We start from the raw sequence: 12,674 nt of genomic DNA on the forward strand, positions 1-12,674 counted from the left end.
GTAATCCAATCAAATTTAAACAAATACTGTTAACAGGTTGAATTTGGAGGAAAATATTTTCCCTAAAGGATTCATCCCCTCAAAAAAAGAGTTTATTGTGGTGGCTCTACTGGGCATGACGTGGTTGAGGTTGCGGTTGCGGTTGCTGGCTTGTGGGGTGCTGAATTTATTCATTTGCAGAAAATGATATATATTTCTAAATATAGTCATTTTCAGGGAGTGCAACCATTTGTATTGAGAGGCAAATTACAGGCAGTTGGATGGAAAAAAAAGTTCATTCCAATTCATTTGCCTCCCCTCCCTTCACGTTTCTTATTTATATTCCTTCATACTACTTTAACGCCTTTGGCGCCCTCTGCTGGGTGTGTGCTGTACTCAATGCACGATGCATGTTTTGCTTGTCTGTTTGCGTGTCTTTTTAAAATTCACTGGTCACTTCATTAGGTACATCAATTCTCTTCTACACAGTTTGGAGTTCAATGTCTGTTTTTTTTTAATGATCGTTTTTCTTTAAAATAATGGTATTGTAATACTAGTTTTTGAAGTAATCCCTCGAATATCGCGGTTAATGTAGACCAGACAATCGAAAAATCGCAAAGTAGGGTCACCCCTATTAAAAAATAAATAATTGGGTATTTTTTTTCTTCAGTGCTTAAAATCGCAAAATAGCGAATTAGTGAAGCCGCAATCATCGGGGGATTACTGTACTCATACTATCTATATTTTTCATAATAATAATAATAATCGGACATAGGCCCTGTTCATGTTCATGTAATTTTTGAATTAAAACGATAGTATTTACATTTTTAGAAATATTTTTAATGTAAAAAAATGACAAAAAAATCCATTTAAAAAGAGGCTAACACCTATTTGCCCTTTTATTTTGAATAAAAATAAATAAAGAGAGCGTCAGTAGAAATACAAGAGGCTAAATTGTAGAAGATTTTTGGGTCATCAATCTCTCAAACATTGACTGACTCCAAAAATCAGTTGATTTTATAATATTTGACGACACAAATTCTTGTTTTTCACATGACCCTTGGCGTGGCGCTGGGGGCGTAGCTAAGGAAGTGACCCTCCCGAGAATTTGTCTTGAAAGGTCCAACTTTTCTAACGGGGTCTCCACCCTTCTCCACGTCTTTGTTTTTGTTTGTTTGTTTGTTTGTTTGTTTGTTTGAGGGCTGCCGCCGCTGCTGCTTCTTTCTCCTTCTTTTTCACCTCATCTTCACCTCGCTCCTCGCTCCTCCTCTTCCTCCCACGCTCATCCCCCGCCGCTCAAGCCTCCTAAAAAACGGCTGGATTACAATCCAGACGTCTCGGCTCGCCGGCGTATGGAGGTAAATGGCGCGCATACCTTCAGAATGTCGTGCCAACAATGCTAACCTCCCAACCTGCTAGCAAGAAACTATTCCTGTTGTTGTTTATCAATGTCCATCGGTAAATGATTAGTCCAGGGGTGGTAAAGGTATGACCCGTGGGCTGGAAGCGGTCCCATCCGGTCCGCGGGGGTCTTCTGCCTGCCCATCAAAGTCAATGTATTGAAATAAACCTTCCAAGAAATAAGTTACTTATAGCAAACTTACATTTCTTCAGATGATTATTATTATTATTATCATCATTACTATTATCATCATCATTACTATTGTCATCATCATCATTACTATTATCATTATTATTATTTTTATCATCATTACTATTATCATCATTATTATTATTATAATTTTTATAATCATCATTACTACTATTATCGTCATTAATATTATTATAATTTTTATCATCAACATTACTATTATTATCATCATTATTGTTGTTGTTGTTATTATTATTATCATCATTATTATTATCATTATTATTACTGTTATTATTGTTATTATTGCTAATATTATTATTTTTGTATGAGCACCAGTCAAAAGAACGGTCTCTTGCACCCCCTCTAGCGAACAAAGACAGGTTTTACATCACCGGCAAAGGGCAGTGTTTCACCGAGATTCGTGTATAACGCGCACCCGAATTTTGCTTCAGTTTTTTGGTACACATTTTTGCGCGTTATACTCCAATAAATACAGTATTTATGTGTGTGTATATATATATATATATATATATATATATATATATATATATATATATATATATATATATATATATATATATATATATATATAAATAAATAGATATAGATATAGATATGTGATAAAAAAAAATGTATTCTTCCGGTCCAGGGCAGTGGTTCCGGTCCACGTTTTTTAGCTAACATTTTCCCCTGTAGCCGCGAGCATCAGCGTTAGCATGTGCTCTCATTCCGATTCCTCCTTTGAGTGGGCGCTTTTGTTGGCGGTCGTCTTCCCCGCCCACCACCCTACGGCGGAACCGACAACTGGGTAACGGGGAGGGGGGGGCGCTTTTGACCGCGGCGCATCCAAAGGCACGCGTCGTCAGTGACTCGGCTCGGCATCTTTTGACCATCGTGTCCGTCTTGTTTTGCAGGCCGCCCCGCTGCCGCCGCCTCCTTCCGAAAACAAGAAGCCCCCCGAAAGAGGCGCGAGGTGAGCCCTTTGTATTTTTGTTCTTTGTACTTTGCCCCTCCCCCCCGCATGGCCAACATCATCCAATTCCAATGCGCCGCACACTCGTTCTGGCCACAGAGATTCTTAGAAGCGTTTACGGACATATTGATACTCCGTAATATTTACCACAAAAATATTGGCATGATGGCACTCGTGCCAATGATACGTCAGAATAAATAAATATATGTAAATATATTTGTATGTATATAATAATAATAATAATAATAATAATCGGCTGTAGGCGAATGGTATTTGAGAATCTAGTAGCAATGTTTACAGTAATCCCTCGATTATCACGACTTCACTTATCACAATTTTTTCTGCTGTCATTTTTAAAAATTGTTTTTATTTTTTTAATGTTCATAAAAATGTGAAATTCCACACTGAAACTTGTAAGCAAAAGCCACTCTTGCTACTAAGACTCAGCACTGAAATATTTATTTATTTATTTTTAAAAAGGGGTGACCCTACTTTTGCGTTTTTTTGTTTAATTTTTTTTGTGTATTCATGTACAATCTTTCTTAAAAGAAAAGAGGTTATTTAACATGTTATTTATTGAATTTTTTTTTGTATTTGGCAATCTAGGATCAATCTTAATTCCAAACTAGCTCAAATAGTTCTTATGAGTTGTGTATTCAAATATTTTAAATGAATGATTTCCAATATTTACATGATATTCAATCTTCTTGTATTTTTATCACAATAAAAAAAAAAAACAAGGAATATAGGGGGTTATTAAAGTAAGTGTTCTTACTCTTGGGTAAAATGTTCTCTATTCGATTTCTGTTTCAATTTTAAGCAGTTTGTGAGATTAAAGTCGCTTTGTGTTTTGTTTTAGCACCGCCGCCGGCGACTACAGGAAGAGAAGGAAGTCGGAGCCCGCCGACGGGCCGTCGTACCCCGAGCGAGCGGCCGCCTCGCACAAAGCGCCCGACGCCGACCCCAAAAAGTCTGCGGTTCGCTCCTCGCCGTCCTCGCCCTCGCGCGCCAAAGGTAGGAAAAACATGTTCAAAAAATGATCTATTATTTTGCAATGAATGTGTCCCTCCCTGACCAAGATGGCTGCTGCCATCCCAAGCACAACACCAGGCAAATCTGACAGTTAGTTCCTCCCTCCCCAACCTAATGCACCAATTAGACGTCCCAGTCATTTGAACCGGGACTCGAACGCCCGTTCCAAATGAAGTGGACATCCAGGAGAGAAAAAAAAGTGTCTTTTGACAATTGGCGCTTGTTTTGAGAAGCTTTCCCATCCATCTTCCCTTCCTTCTTTCCTGTCGACTGCTTAACCCGCTCTCCCGCTTCTTCTTCTTCTTCTTCTTGTTCTTCTTTCACCACGCTGCCCTCTGGTGGGACGTCTTTTAAACACAAGGTGGGGCCGCATGCGTCATGTATTCGTCAAACAGTCCGAGCCGTCCCGTCGGTCCGGTCGGTCCGCTCCCCCGCTCTCCGCCGCCGGCCCCCCGTTCCCCGCCGGCCAAACTCCGCTCCCGCAGCTGCGACGACCTCCCCGGCTCGGACCGCGAGCGTCGGCGGCACGCCCGCCGCTCGGAAAGCGCCGGCTCGTTGGCCCGCGGCGGCGGCTCAACGCCGGGCCTCCGTCGCGGGACGCCGCGCGACTCCCCCGCTTTCCTGGAGCTCTACCGCAAGATGCACCGCATCGACCGGGCGCACATGATCCCGTCCGAGGTGATCCGCTCGGTCCGCGCCCGCATCTCCGACCTGGAGCGCCTGCCCCGCGGCCACCCGCGCCGCCCCTCCCCGTCGTCGTCGGCCCGCTGCGGCGTCCACGAGCGGGTCTCCGCCTACGAGAGCTCGGTGGCCAAGTCCAAATCCATGCCCGACCTGGGGGACGGCGAGGCGGCGTCCGGCGCCACCACGCCGGGCGGCTCCTCGTCCCGCGCAAGCAGCGGCGCCGCCACCCCGTCTCTTCCCAAACGCCGCTTCTCCGTGGAATCGCTCCTGGAGGAGGACGACGACGGCGCCGTGGAGCGCGAAGCCCGGGGGCCCCCCGAGGGCCGTCCCCGCGCCGAGCCGGAGGCGCCCCCCGTGCCGCGGGCGCCGGCGCCGCCCGCCGACTACTCGGACAGCGAGCGGGACGCGGCCGCCTCGGACCTGAGCGACTTCGTGCGAGCCGAGGGCTCCTCGTTCTGCAGCGAGAGCGACTTCGACCGCTGCTCGCCGACCTCGTCGGAGAGCCCGTGCGGCTCCGCCCACTGGCGGCGCCACCGCCGCCGCGCCGGTCCCCAGAGCGTGGGGCAGGACCAGGGCTACCAGCACCGACACCTCATCGGCTCTTGCAAGGGTCGCTGCCCGGCGTCCTACACCCGCTTCACCACCGTGCTCCGCCACGAGCGAGAGCGGGCCCGGCGGGACCCCCGACCCGAGCCCCGGCCGAATCCGCCGGAGTCCATGTCCAACTTGGCCTACCTGGTCAGCCCGGTGCCTTTCCACAAGAAAAAGTCGGTCGACGGCGGCGGCGAGGGAGCCAAATCCAAGCGCGCCGTCTACGAAGCGCTGGACGCCGCCCTGAGGGACATCTACGAGCACATCCGGGCCGAGCGGGGCCGCGGCGGGGGCGCCGGCGAGCGCGGGATCCTGAGGAGAATCCTCTCCGAGCTGCTCCCCGACGTCCCCGAGAGGAGCTCTTCCCTACCCGAGAGGCGGGGCTGTTGCCGGCGGGCGCCGGCGGACGCCTACGACCCGTACGACTGGCCCACCTCGCCGTCACCGTCGCCAATTAGTGCCTGTTACCGACGCGGTGTGAACACCCCCGACTGTAACCGTTACGGCGAGGAGCGCGGCAACGACGGCAACGGTGGTTTTTATTCAGGTGGAGATGGAGTCAATCGTACGCTTGCAACGTCACCTCCCATTTTTATTATTTATTTATTTTTGTTTTCAAAGTGTCACCTTTTTGTGGAATCATCCATTTTTACGTTGAGGTCTCGCGCAATCATAGACATCACGTATTTGAGGCTCACTTTTTAAATAATAATTAAGATAAACATATTTTAAAATTGATGTATCAAAAGGTCAAAGTCACATCAATGTAGTTTTATCTAAAACATAACATTTTAAAATGAATTTAGTGGTGAAAAATCCCCCATTTTTGGAGCAATCCAGAGAAACCCTCTGTCCCAAAATGGCCGCCAGCTAGTCACGGAGCCTTATGTGATATCTATGGTTGGAACGACACTGTTGACCGTACGGCGCGCGGACCTGTTCCGGTTCGGTTGCCTTCGCCACGCCAACTGTGCTGTTTGTCTCTGGCCAATCACAGACCAGGACGCGTCCAGAAGCTACTCCACCACGGACGGCGGACGCCACGCTCCGAGAGCCACGCCCGACAGAGAGGTAAGAAGGACAACTCGTTCTCCGGATTGCTCCGAGCTTTTGAGGTCTCCAAAATTTTTGATGGCTGTGTTTTTTTATTTTGAATGGGGCCATTTTGTGTCATAATGTCACACCATTTGTGGTCTCTTCCTCATAGGTGTCCCACAAACAGATGAGCCAACTCATTCTCTTGTCTCTCCTCCATCAGAAGCAGCCCGCCCGAGCCATTTACGACTTTAAGGCGCAGACGGCCAAGTGAGTACCACGCCGAGCGCCAAAACCGCCTCAATCCTCTGCGCTTTTGCCGGCTAACAGCCCCAACGTCGTCGCCTGCGCTTTTGCCGTACCTTCGCCGCACCGCCTCTGACTTTTTATTTGGGAAAATACCAAGAACAAACATAATAATTGTATATATTGCTTGCTTTTGATCCCTGCAAGTCCAAATGGAATCTCATAATTGTACGCGTATCGAAAGAGTGTGTCTTATAGTCCGGAAAATACGCTTTTCCAACCGCGTCCGTTTCAGGGAGCTGACGTTCAAGAAAGGCGACGCGGTCAACGTCATCAGACAGATCGACAACAACTGGTACGAAGGCGAGCATCGCGGCCGCGTGGGAATCTTCCCCATCGCTTACGTGGAGGTACGGCGAGTCGCCCCGCTGCCAATATATATATATATATATATATTTCAGCAACACGCTTATTTATGCATGTATTTATTTATTAACCCACTTCTGACCTATCTATTTATGTCTAAAATGTCTTTTGCTGTGTCTGTATTCTCACCCCCTTGCTACTGTGACAACGAAATTTCCCGAATACGGGATGAATAAAGTTATCCAATCCAATCCAATACTGTATGAATCAAAAGCACATTATGGGATTGGATGGGAGGGTTCCATCAGGGCGGCCATGTTGGTAGGGGCAACAAAGATCTTTTAGCAATTCTGCTGCCATCAATCCCATTGAGTTTATTACTAGTAGTGCTTTGTTTTTTAAATTTAATTTTGGTCACAACCGACTGCTATTGGCTGTTCTCAGAAAACGACGTCAGCGGAGAAGCCGCAACCCAGCCGCCCGCCTCCGCCCGCCCACGTCAGGGAGATCGGCCAAGCCGTGGCCCGTTACAACTTCAACGCCGACACCAACGTGGAGTTGTCGCTCCGGAAGGTAGGACCGAGAGAACCGCTTGCGAAGACGCCGATTGGACCGCGAGTGAGTGCTTCCTTCCTTCCTTCCTTCCTTCCTTGATTGGTCACAGGGCGAGAGGGTGACGGTGATCCGCCAGGTGGACCAGAACTGGTACGAGGGCAAGATCCCGGACAGCGGCAAGCAGGGCATCTTTCCCGTGGCTTACGTGGACTTGCTCAAGCGCGCCGACCCCCACGGATACCGCGGCCACGGGACCCCCGTCACGGTAAGGGAAGACCATTTTGCGGGCGGGTCCCTCATTTTTGGTCCGTTTGGAGCCCTGAATTTTTCAAACAAATACGCCGCCCCGTACTGTTGAATTTTGAAAAATGGCTCCTTGTCTTTGCCTCCCCTCACCAAGCCTTTGGACCACCTCCCACCTTGGTCTCCCGGACACGCCCCCGGCCCCGTCCGCCAACCCCCACCTTCCCCCCTGCGCTCGGTCACCTGGGAGTGGCTGTCGCTCACCGTGGCCCCCTCCGGCCCCGCCCCCGTCCCCCCGAGCGGAGTTTTAGCACCCCTCGAGGCCGAGCGTTCTCCGTCGGTCACCCCGCCGCCCCCCGAAGGCGGCCGGCGGTCCCCGTCCGAGTCTCGGGGGCCGCCGCCGCCGTCTTCCGCTCGTATCGAGTTGTTCATTGAGGAAGACGACGAGGAGGAAGCTAGGGAAGAGGAGGCGGAGCTTTTTACGGGCAGATTGCGTGCGGAGGAGGAGGTAGAGCGCCAGTGAGCCCATCTTGACACTTTTCCACCTGGCAGTACAGTTGCGTTGACGCGTTGTTTTTTGCGCTTTTTGTACCGATATTACTCAAATGTCATGTGAAGTTTTGAATTGGACACGGGGGAGTCCAAATTTTCCATTATTTTGAAATTGGCGTGCTAGCTAGAGGCGTGTTTGCTAATATCAAAATGGGAGTCGCCGTTGATTTGATGTTTCTTTGCAAGAATTAATAAAATAATAATAATTGAATAATAATTGAAAAGCGTTAGGTATATGGAGCTTTATTTTTGTACACAGATTACAAAAGGCTGACAAATTATTTTTCTTTAGCCACTATGAAATATGATTTTTGACATTTCGACTGAAACTGTACTGCCAGGTGGAAATGTACTTTAAGTCTTAAAATGCTGAAGGATAAGACATGGAGGGAAAATACAAGTATATATTCTGAATTTTTATCATCGTATAAACAAAGTAAAGGGCGGCTTGTTTATTTTTCTTACTCCCGAAATGACAAGTTTTGTCATTCTAAACATTTCTCATTAGTTTTATTAATAAAATTCTTGAATTTGACCTTTACTTGAAATGAATGAACCCCTTTTGTCTAAATTTACATTCAACAAATAGAGATTTTTTTAGCATACGGCGACATATTCAGAATTTTTCAGGAAAATTCCATCAAAAAATTTAAGCAAAAAATTGGAAAATATTTTTCAAAATCATAAAAAGACGGTCCAATAGCTTAAAATAAAAAGCAGAAAGTCAAAAATATTTTGAAAATGGTCATATAATGTAGAATGTCCACATAAATTGCCATTCAAAGATGCCCGTTAAAGGGTTAAATGTCCCATTGATTGATTTTCTGATGACGTGGCGGCCATATTCCTATCGCAGCGAAATCGCCATTGAAATGGTTGTCTAATTATCGGCCATAACGCCATCCGAAAATTATTGGAATATTTTCCTCCTTGTCCTACCGACTCTTGAAATGGAAGATTTTTTATTTTTTGTCTTCAGTCTTATTTGTCATTCACCCCCCGCCCCCCTCCCGCCTCCCCACTAGGCTTACACGGACCCCCCCACTCGCTCTCCTTCTCCCCCCCTTCACCCCCGTCCCAAGCCCCGCCCCCCTCCCCTGTCCGCCTTGACGTCCAGGCCTCCCGTCTCGCCCTCCCCCCCGGAGTCCCCCCTCCGCTCTCCCGAGGCCGGGTGGTCCCCCTCCACCTCCCCCCCGCTCCCGGTTTCCCGCCGCTCCCCCACCTCGGCGTCTCACTCGGGTCGTAGGTCTCCCAAGGTCAAGGTAAAGCGGCGTTGGGGGTGGCGAACTCTAACTATTTTGGAATGAGGGATGCATTAATCCGGGGGTGCCGGAGTCCCGAGTTTGTCTTGCGCTGCTTGGGGAAGAATATGTCAAAGAAAAAAAGAAAGTGACGGTGCATTGTTTCCAATGGATTGGATGTCAAATGGTGTTGAACTCATTGGTGGGAGGGTGCGTGCGTCTTGGCCAGAGGAAGAACTTTTTTTTCTGTTTTAACTCATTGGCTCCCATTGATTATTATTATTATGATGATGATGATTTTTTTTAACTCATTGGCTCCCATTGATTTTTTTTGTTAAATTTATTTATTTATTTCTGTTTTAACTCATTGGCTCCCATTGATATTTTTTTAATTTATTTATTTATTTTAACGCATTGGCTCCCATTGATTTTTTTTGTTAAATTTATTTATTTATTTTCTAACTCATTGGCTCCCATTAATTTTATTTTTTATTTTTTTTAACTCATTGGCTCCCATTAATTTTATTTTTTATTTTTTTTAACTCATTGGCTCCCATTGATTTTTTTTTGTTAAATTTATTTATTTATTTTCTAACTCATTGGCTCCCATTAATTATTTTTTTTGATTTTTTTTTTTAACTCATTGGCTCCCATTGATTTTTTTATTTTTTTTATTTTAAGGATCTGCAGCAAATACAGTCATGGTCAAAAGTTTTGAGACACTTTCTCATCTTACCAACTGGTAAAGTGTGTCAAAGCCTTGGACAGCGGGTGGGTGTTCTTTAAACCTTTGCTTGCCCAAAATATGCCAATATTAGCTTTCTGACATCATTCCTTTACTTATTTTGACTATTTTTCTTGGGAAAATGAAAACCTTTTGGAGTTCAAAAGCCGAAAAAAGTCCAGTAAAACATTGGAATGGCTGCTTTGCAGAGGGTGATTATTTCTACCTATGCATGGTCTTTTTTTGAAGGAAAAAAGCCTTACCATAAATGGTCGTTTTTAAAAAAAAAAACATTTTTTTTATGTAACGGACTTTAAACCTGATTGTTCCTTTCTGCAGGGACCATAACTTCCAACTTCGAAATATATTTGGAGAAGGTCAAAACATTAAAAATATATAGAAATATATGACCTATTTTTTTCAGAAAGGAACAAATCAAACCATGTGACTTTTGCAGTCTTGTTATTTTGGTTGATTCCGATCCAGGTTTGACGTGCACGTTCGCTAGCGGACTAACTGCATCGTGAGTTTTTATTTTTGATTTTTTTTTGGCGTGCGCTGGACTTGCCGCCTCCCTCCATCTTGCTTTTTTTTTTTTTTTTTTCTGTATGTCCGGCGAGCAGGAAGCGCTGGTGGGTGGAAAGCCGCCTCGTAGCCCCGTCTTGTCTCGGAGGCCCGCCAGAGGTCGAAGGGTAGGGGGACACCTCTCTGTCCACACAAAAATGGACAGCCATAAGAAAATAATAGCGAAAAATCACATCACATCACATTATATTTTCATGTTGTCGCGGTCGACAAAAAATGGAGTTTGAGTTCACTTGGCTGACACGTGCTTCTTGTTTTTCAGCGCTTGGTCCAGGAAGCTCTTCACGGCGGCGGAGACCCGTAAGTGGCGCTCTCGTTGGATTGGCCGCTCAAAGAAGTCATTGCGTTGAGACCTCGTTTGTTTTTGCCAGTTTCCAGGCGGCGTACAACTACGCGCCGAGGAACGAAGACGAGCTGGAGCTCAGGGAGGGCGACGTCATCGACGTCATGGAAAAGTGTGACGACGGCTGGTTTGTCGGTAACTAAACAAACACACACACACATTTTTACAACTACAGTGGTACCTCGACTTACGAGCAAGTTGAGATACGAGTCAAATTTTGGGCAAATATTTGCATTAGTGTGAGGACATTTATGTGCATCATTTTGGGAATATTTTGAAGGGAAGACAAAAGCAAACAACCCTCGATAGGTTGCGTCTGAAAGTCAGGGTGGAGGCGGGGCCAATAGAGCCAAGAGAAAGGTATCAAAATGTCAAACAAAATTAGAGTTAAGTTTAGTGTAAGGTTAGATTCAACTTATTTTTGAGTGTGTCTGCATCGTCATCCAAGTTCATTTCAATTTGTTTTTGTTATGTTACGAGCACGTTGCCGTGCCAAAAAGTCTCGAGGTACCACTGTAGTGCTCGTTGAGGTCCCTCCCCTAGGGTTAGCTCGCAGCAACATTTAAAATCCTTCATTTTCTCAACCACTTATTTTCACAAGGATCGCGGGGGGTGCTGGATCCTATCCCAGCCAACTATGTGAATGAGCATGAGACACCCTGAACGGTTGGCCGGCCAATGATAAAGCACGAGGAGCAATTCCAAGTGTACCAGCAGCTAGCCTAGCATGCGTGTTTTGGTTTAGTGGATCCTTGAATACCCGGAGAAAACCTGCGCAAACTCAACAGCTACCTAACCATCTATGGGTATTTTGTTTTGTTGTTTTTTAGGGACATCTCGGCGAAGCAAGATGTTCGGGACCTTCCCGGGAAATTACGTCAGGCCGTTGCCGTGAGGCCTTTCTGGCCCCGCCCCGAATCCCTGGCCCCGCCCTCCCCAGCACAGCTCTCACTAGCCAACGCAAGAACTCGTTAGTACCTTTTTTGTCGTCGTTATTTAGAACTCTTCTGAAAAATAACGAGATTTTACCCAGTCACTTTTTTTAATTTTACGTCCGCACCGCAAAGACGTCCAAGGACAAATGTTACAAATGTTCACCGTCATCGCTAGCCTTGATGCACTTTAACCCATTGGTCTTTATTTCAACTCATTTTTCATATGCTTTTATGGCGGGAATCTTATTTACTTTTTCAGCGAAGCCCCCGATCAGTTCGCGTCGTTCCGATACCCAAATTTTTCCCGAATTCCCGTGACGCGGGTTCATTTCCGACGGCAAAAATAATTTCAAAATGGACGATGAATCGCTTTTGATATCCGCTCTCCAAAATTCCAGAAAAACGAGACGCGGAAAGGTTGAATTTTTGCTAAAAACGTGCAGTTTCATTCACAAAAATTGGCACAATTAGACGTTCATCCACCAGGGGGCGCCCCTGCCCGTTTTAGCTGCCATGTTTTTTAAACACCGTTTATTACTGGAGCACCTTAAAGTCATTGTTTTAAATCTTAATTCACATTTTGTCACCTTTGTGTGTGTGTGTGTGCGAGTGTTTCCTGTACGCAGCGCCATCTTGTGTTTTTTTTTTTGTATTTTTCCGAGAGTTGACGCCGCCTTAAACACCAAAATGCTGGACAGCTGAAAAAAATGTCATGAAAATGGCATATTTGTTTTAAAAAAACAAAAATAAGGGCACATGCGCGCGCACACAAATGTTAAGTATTTCTACTTTGCATTTTATGGGGCTGTGTATTATTATTATTAATAAACACTTAGATTGATGGTCTTAGTCTTTTTTGGAATAGAATATAATGGCGCTAGCAAAAAGAGTAGCGAGCAATACTTCCAAATATTACCCCAAAAAACGGATGTATAACACGATCCCCTAGTACAAATTTTAAATGAAGCCTTGCATCAAGGATGCGCCTTATAGTGCGGA

At 46.0% G+C, this 12,674-nt stretch overlaps 1 protein-coding gene across 9 annotated transcripts in view; it reads left to right on the plus strand.

Moving 5' to 3' along the window:
• LOC144077036 (sorbin and SH3 domain-containing protein 2-like) overlaps window positions 1-12,516 on the plus strand; it is a 49,659-nt gene extending 37,143 nt beyond the window's left edge. For 6 of the 9 annotated variants that reach the window (XM_077604466.1, XM_077604470.1, XM_077604474.1 and 3 more), the window contains 12 exons: window positions 1,281-1,337; window positions 2,485-2,543; window positions 3,403-3,557; window positions 3,937-5,397; window positions 5,848-5,921; window positions 6,058-6,155; window positions 6,427-6,541; window positions 6,942-7,070; window positions 7,162-7,317; window positions 10,660-10,697; window positions 10,769-10,875; window positions 11,571-12,516. In XM_077604466.1, the coding sequence (XP_077460592.1) occupies window positions 1,281-1,337; window positions 2,485-2,543; window positions 3,403-3,557; window positions 3,937-5,397; window positions 5,848-5,921; window positions 6,058-6,155; window positions 6,427-6,541; window positions 6,942-7,070; window positions 7,162-7,317; window positions 10,660-10,697; window positions 10,769-10,875; window positions 11,571-11,635 (2,514 nt within the window). In that variant the 3' untranslated portion in view covers window positions 11,636-12,516. The remainder of the gene's footprint in view (window positions 1-1,280; window positions 1,338-2,484; window positions 2,544-3,402; window positions 3,558-3,936; window positions 5,398-5,847; window positions 5,922-6,057; window positions 6,156-6,426; window positions 6,542-6,941; window positions 7,071-7,161; window positions 7,318-10,659; window positions 10,698-10,768; window positions 10,876-11,570) is intronic. The other 3 variants (XM_077604469.1, XM_077604472.1, XM_077604468.1) reach the window with 2 other exon arrangements.
• Window positions 12,517-12,674: the final 158 nt, after the last annotated feature.

Source organism: Stigmatopora argus, chromosome 7 (assembly GCF_051989625.1).
Source record: "Stigmatopora argus isolate UIUO_Sarg chromosome 7, RoL_Sarg_1.0, whole genome shotgun sequence".
NCBI lineage: Eukaryota > Metazoa > Chordata > Actinopteri > Syngnathiformes > Syngnathidae > Stigmatopora > Stigmatopora argus.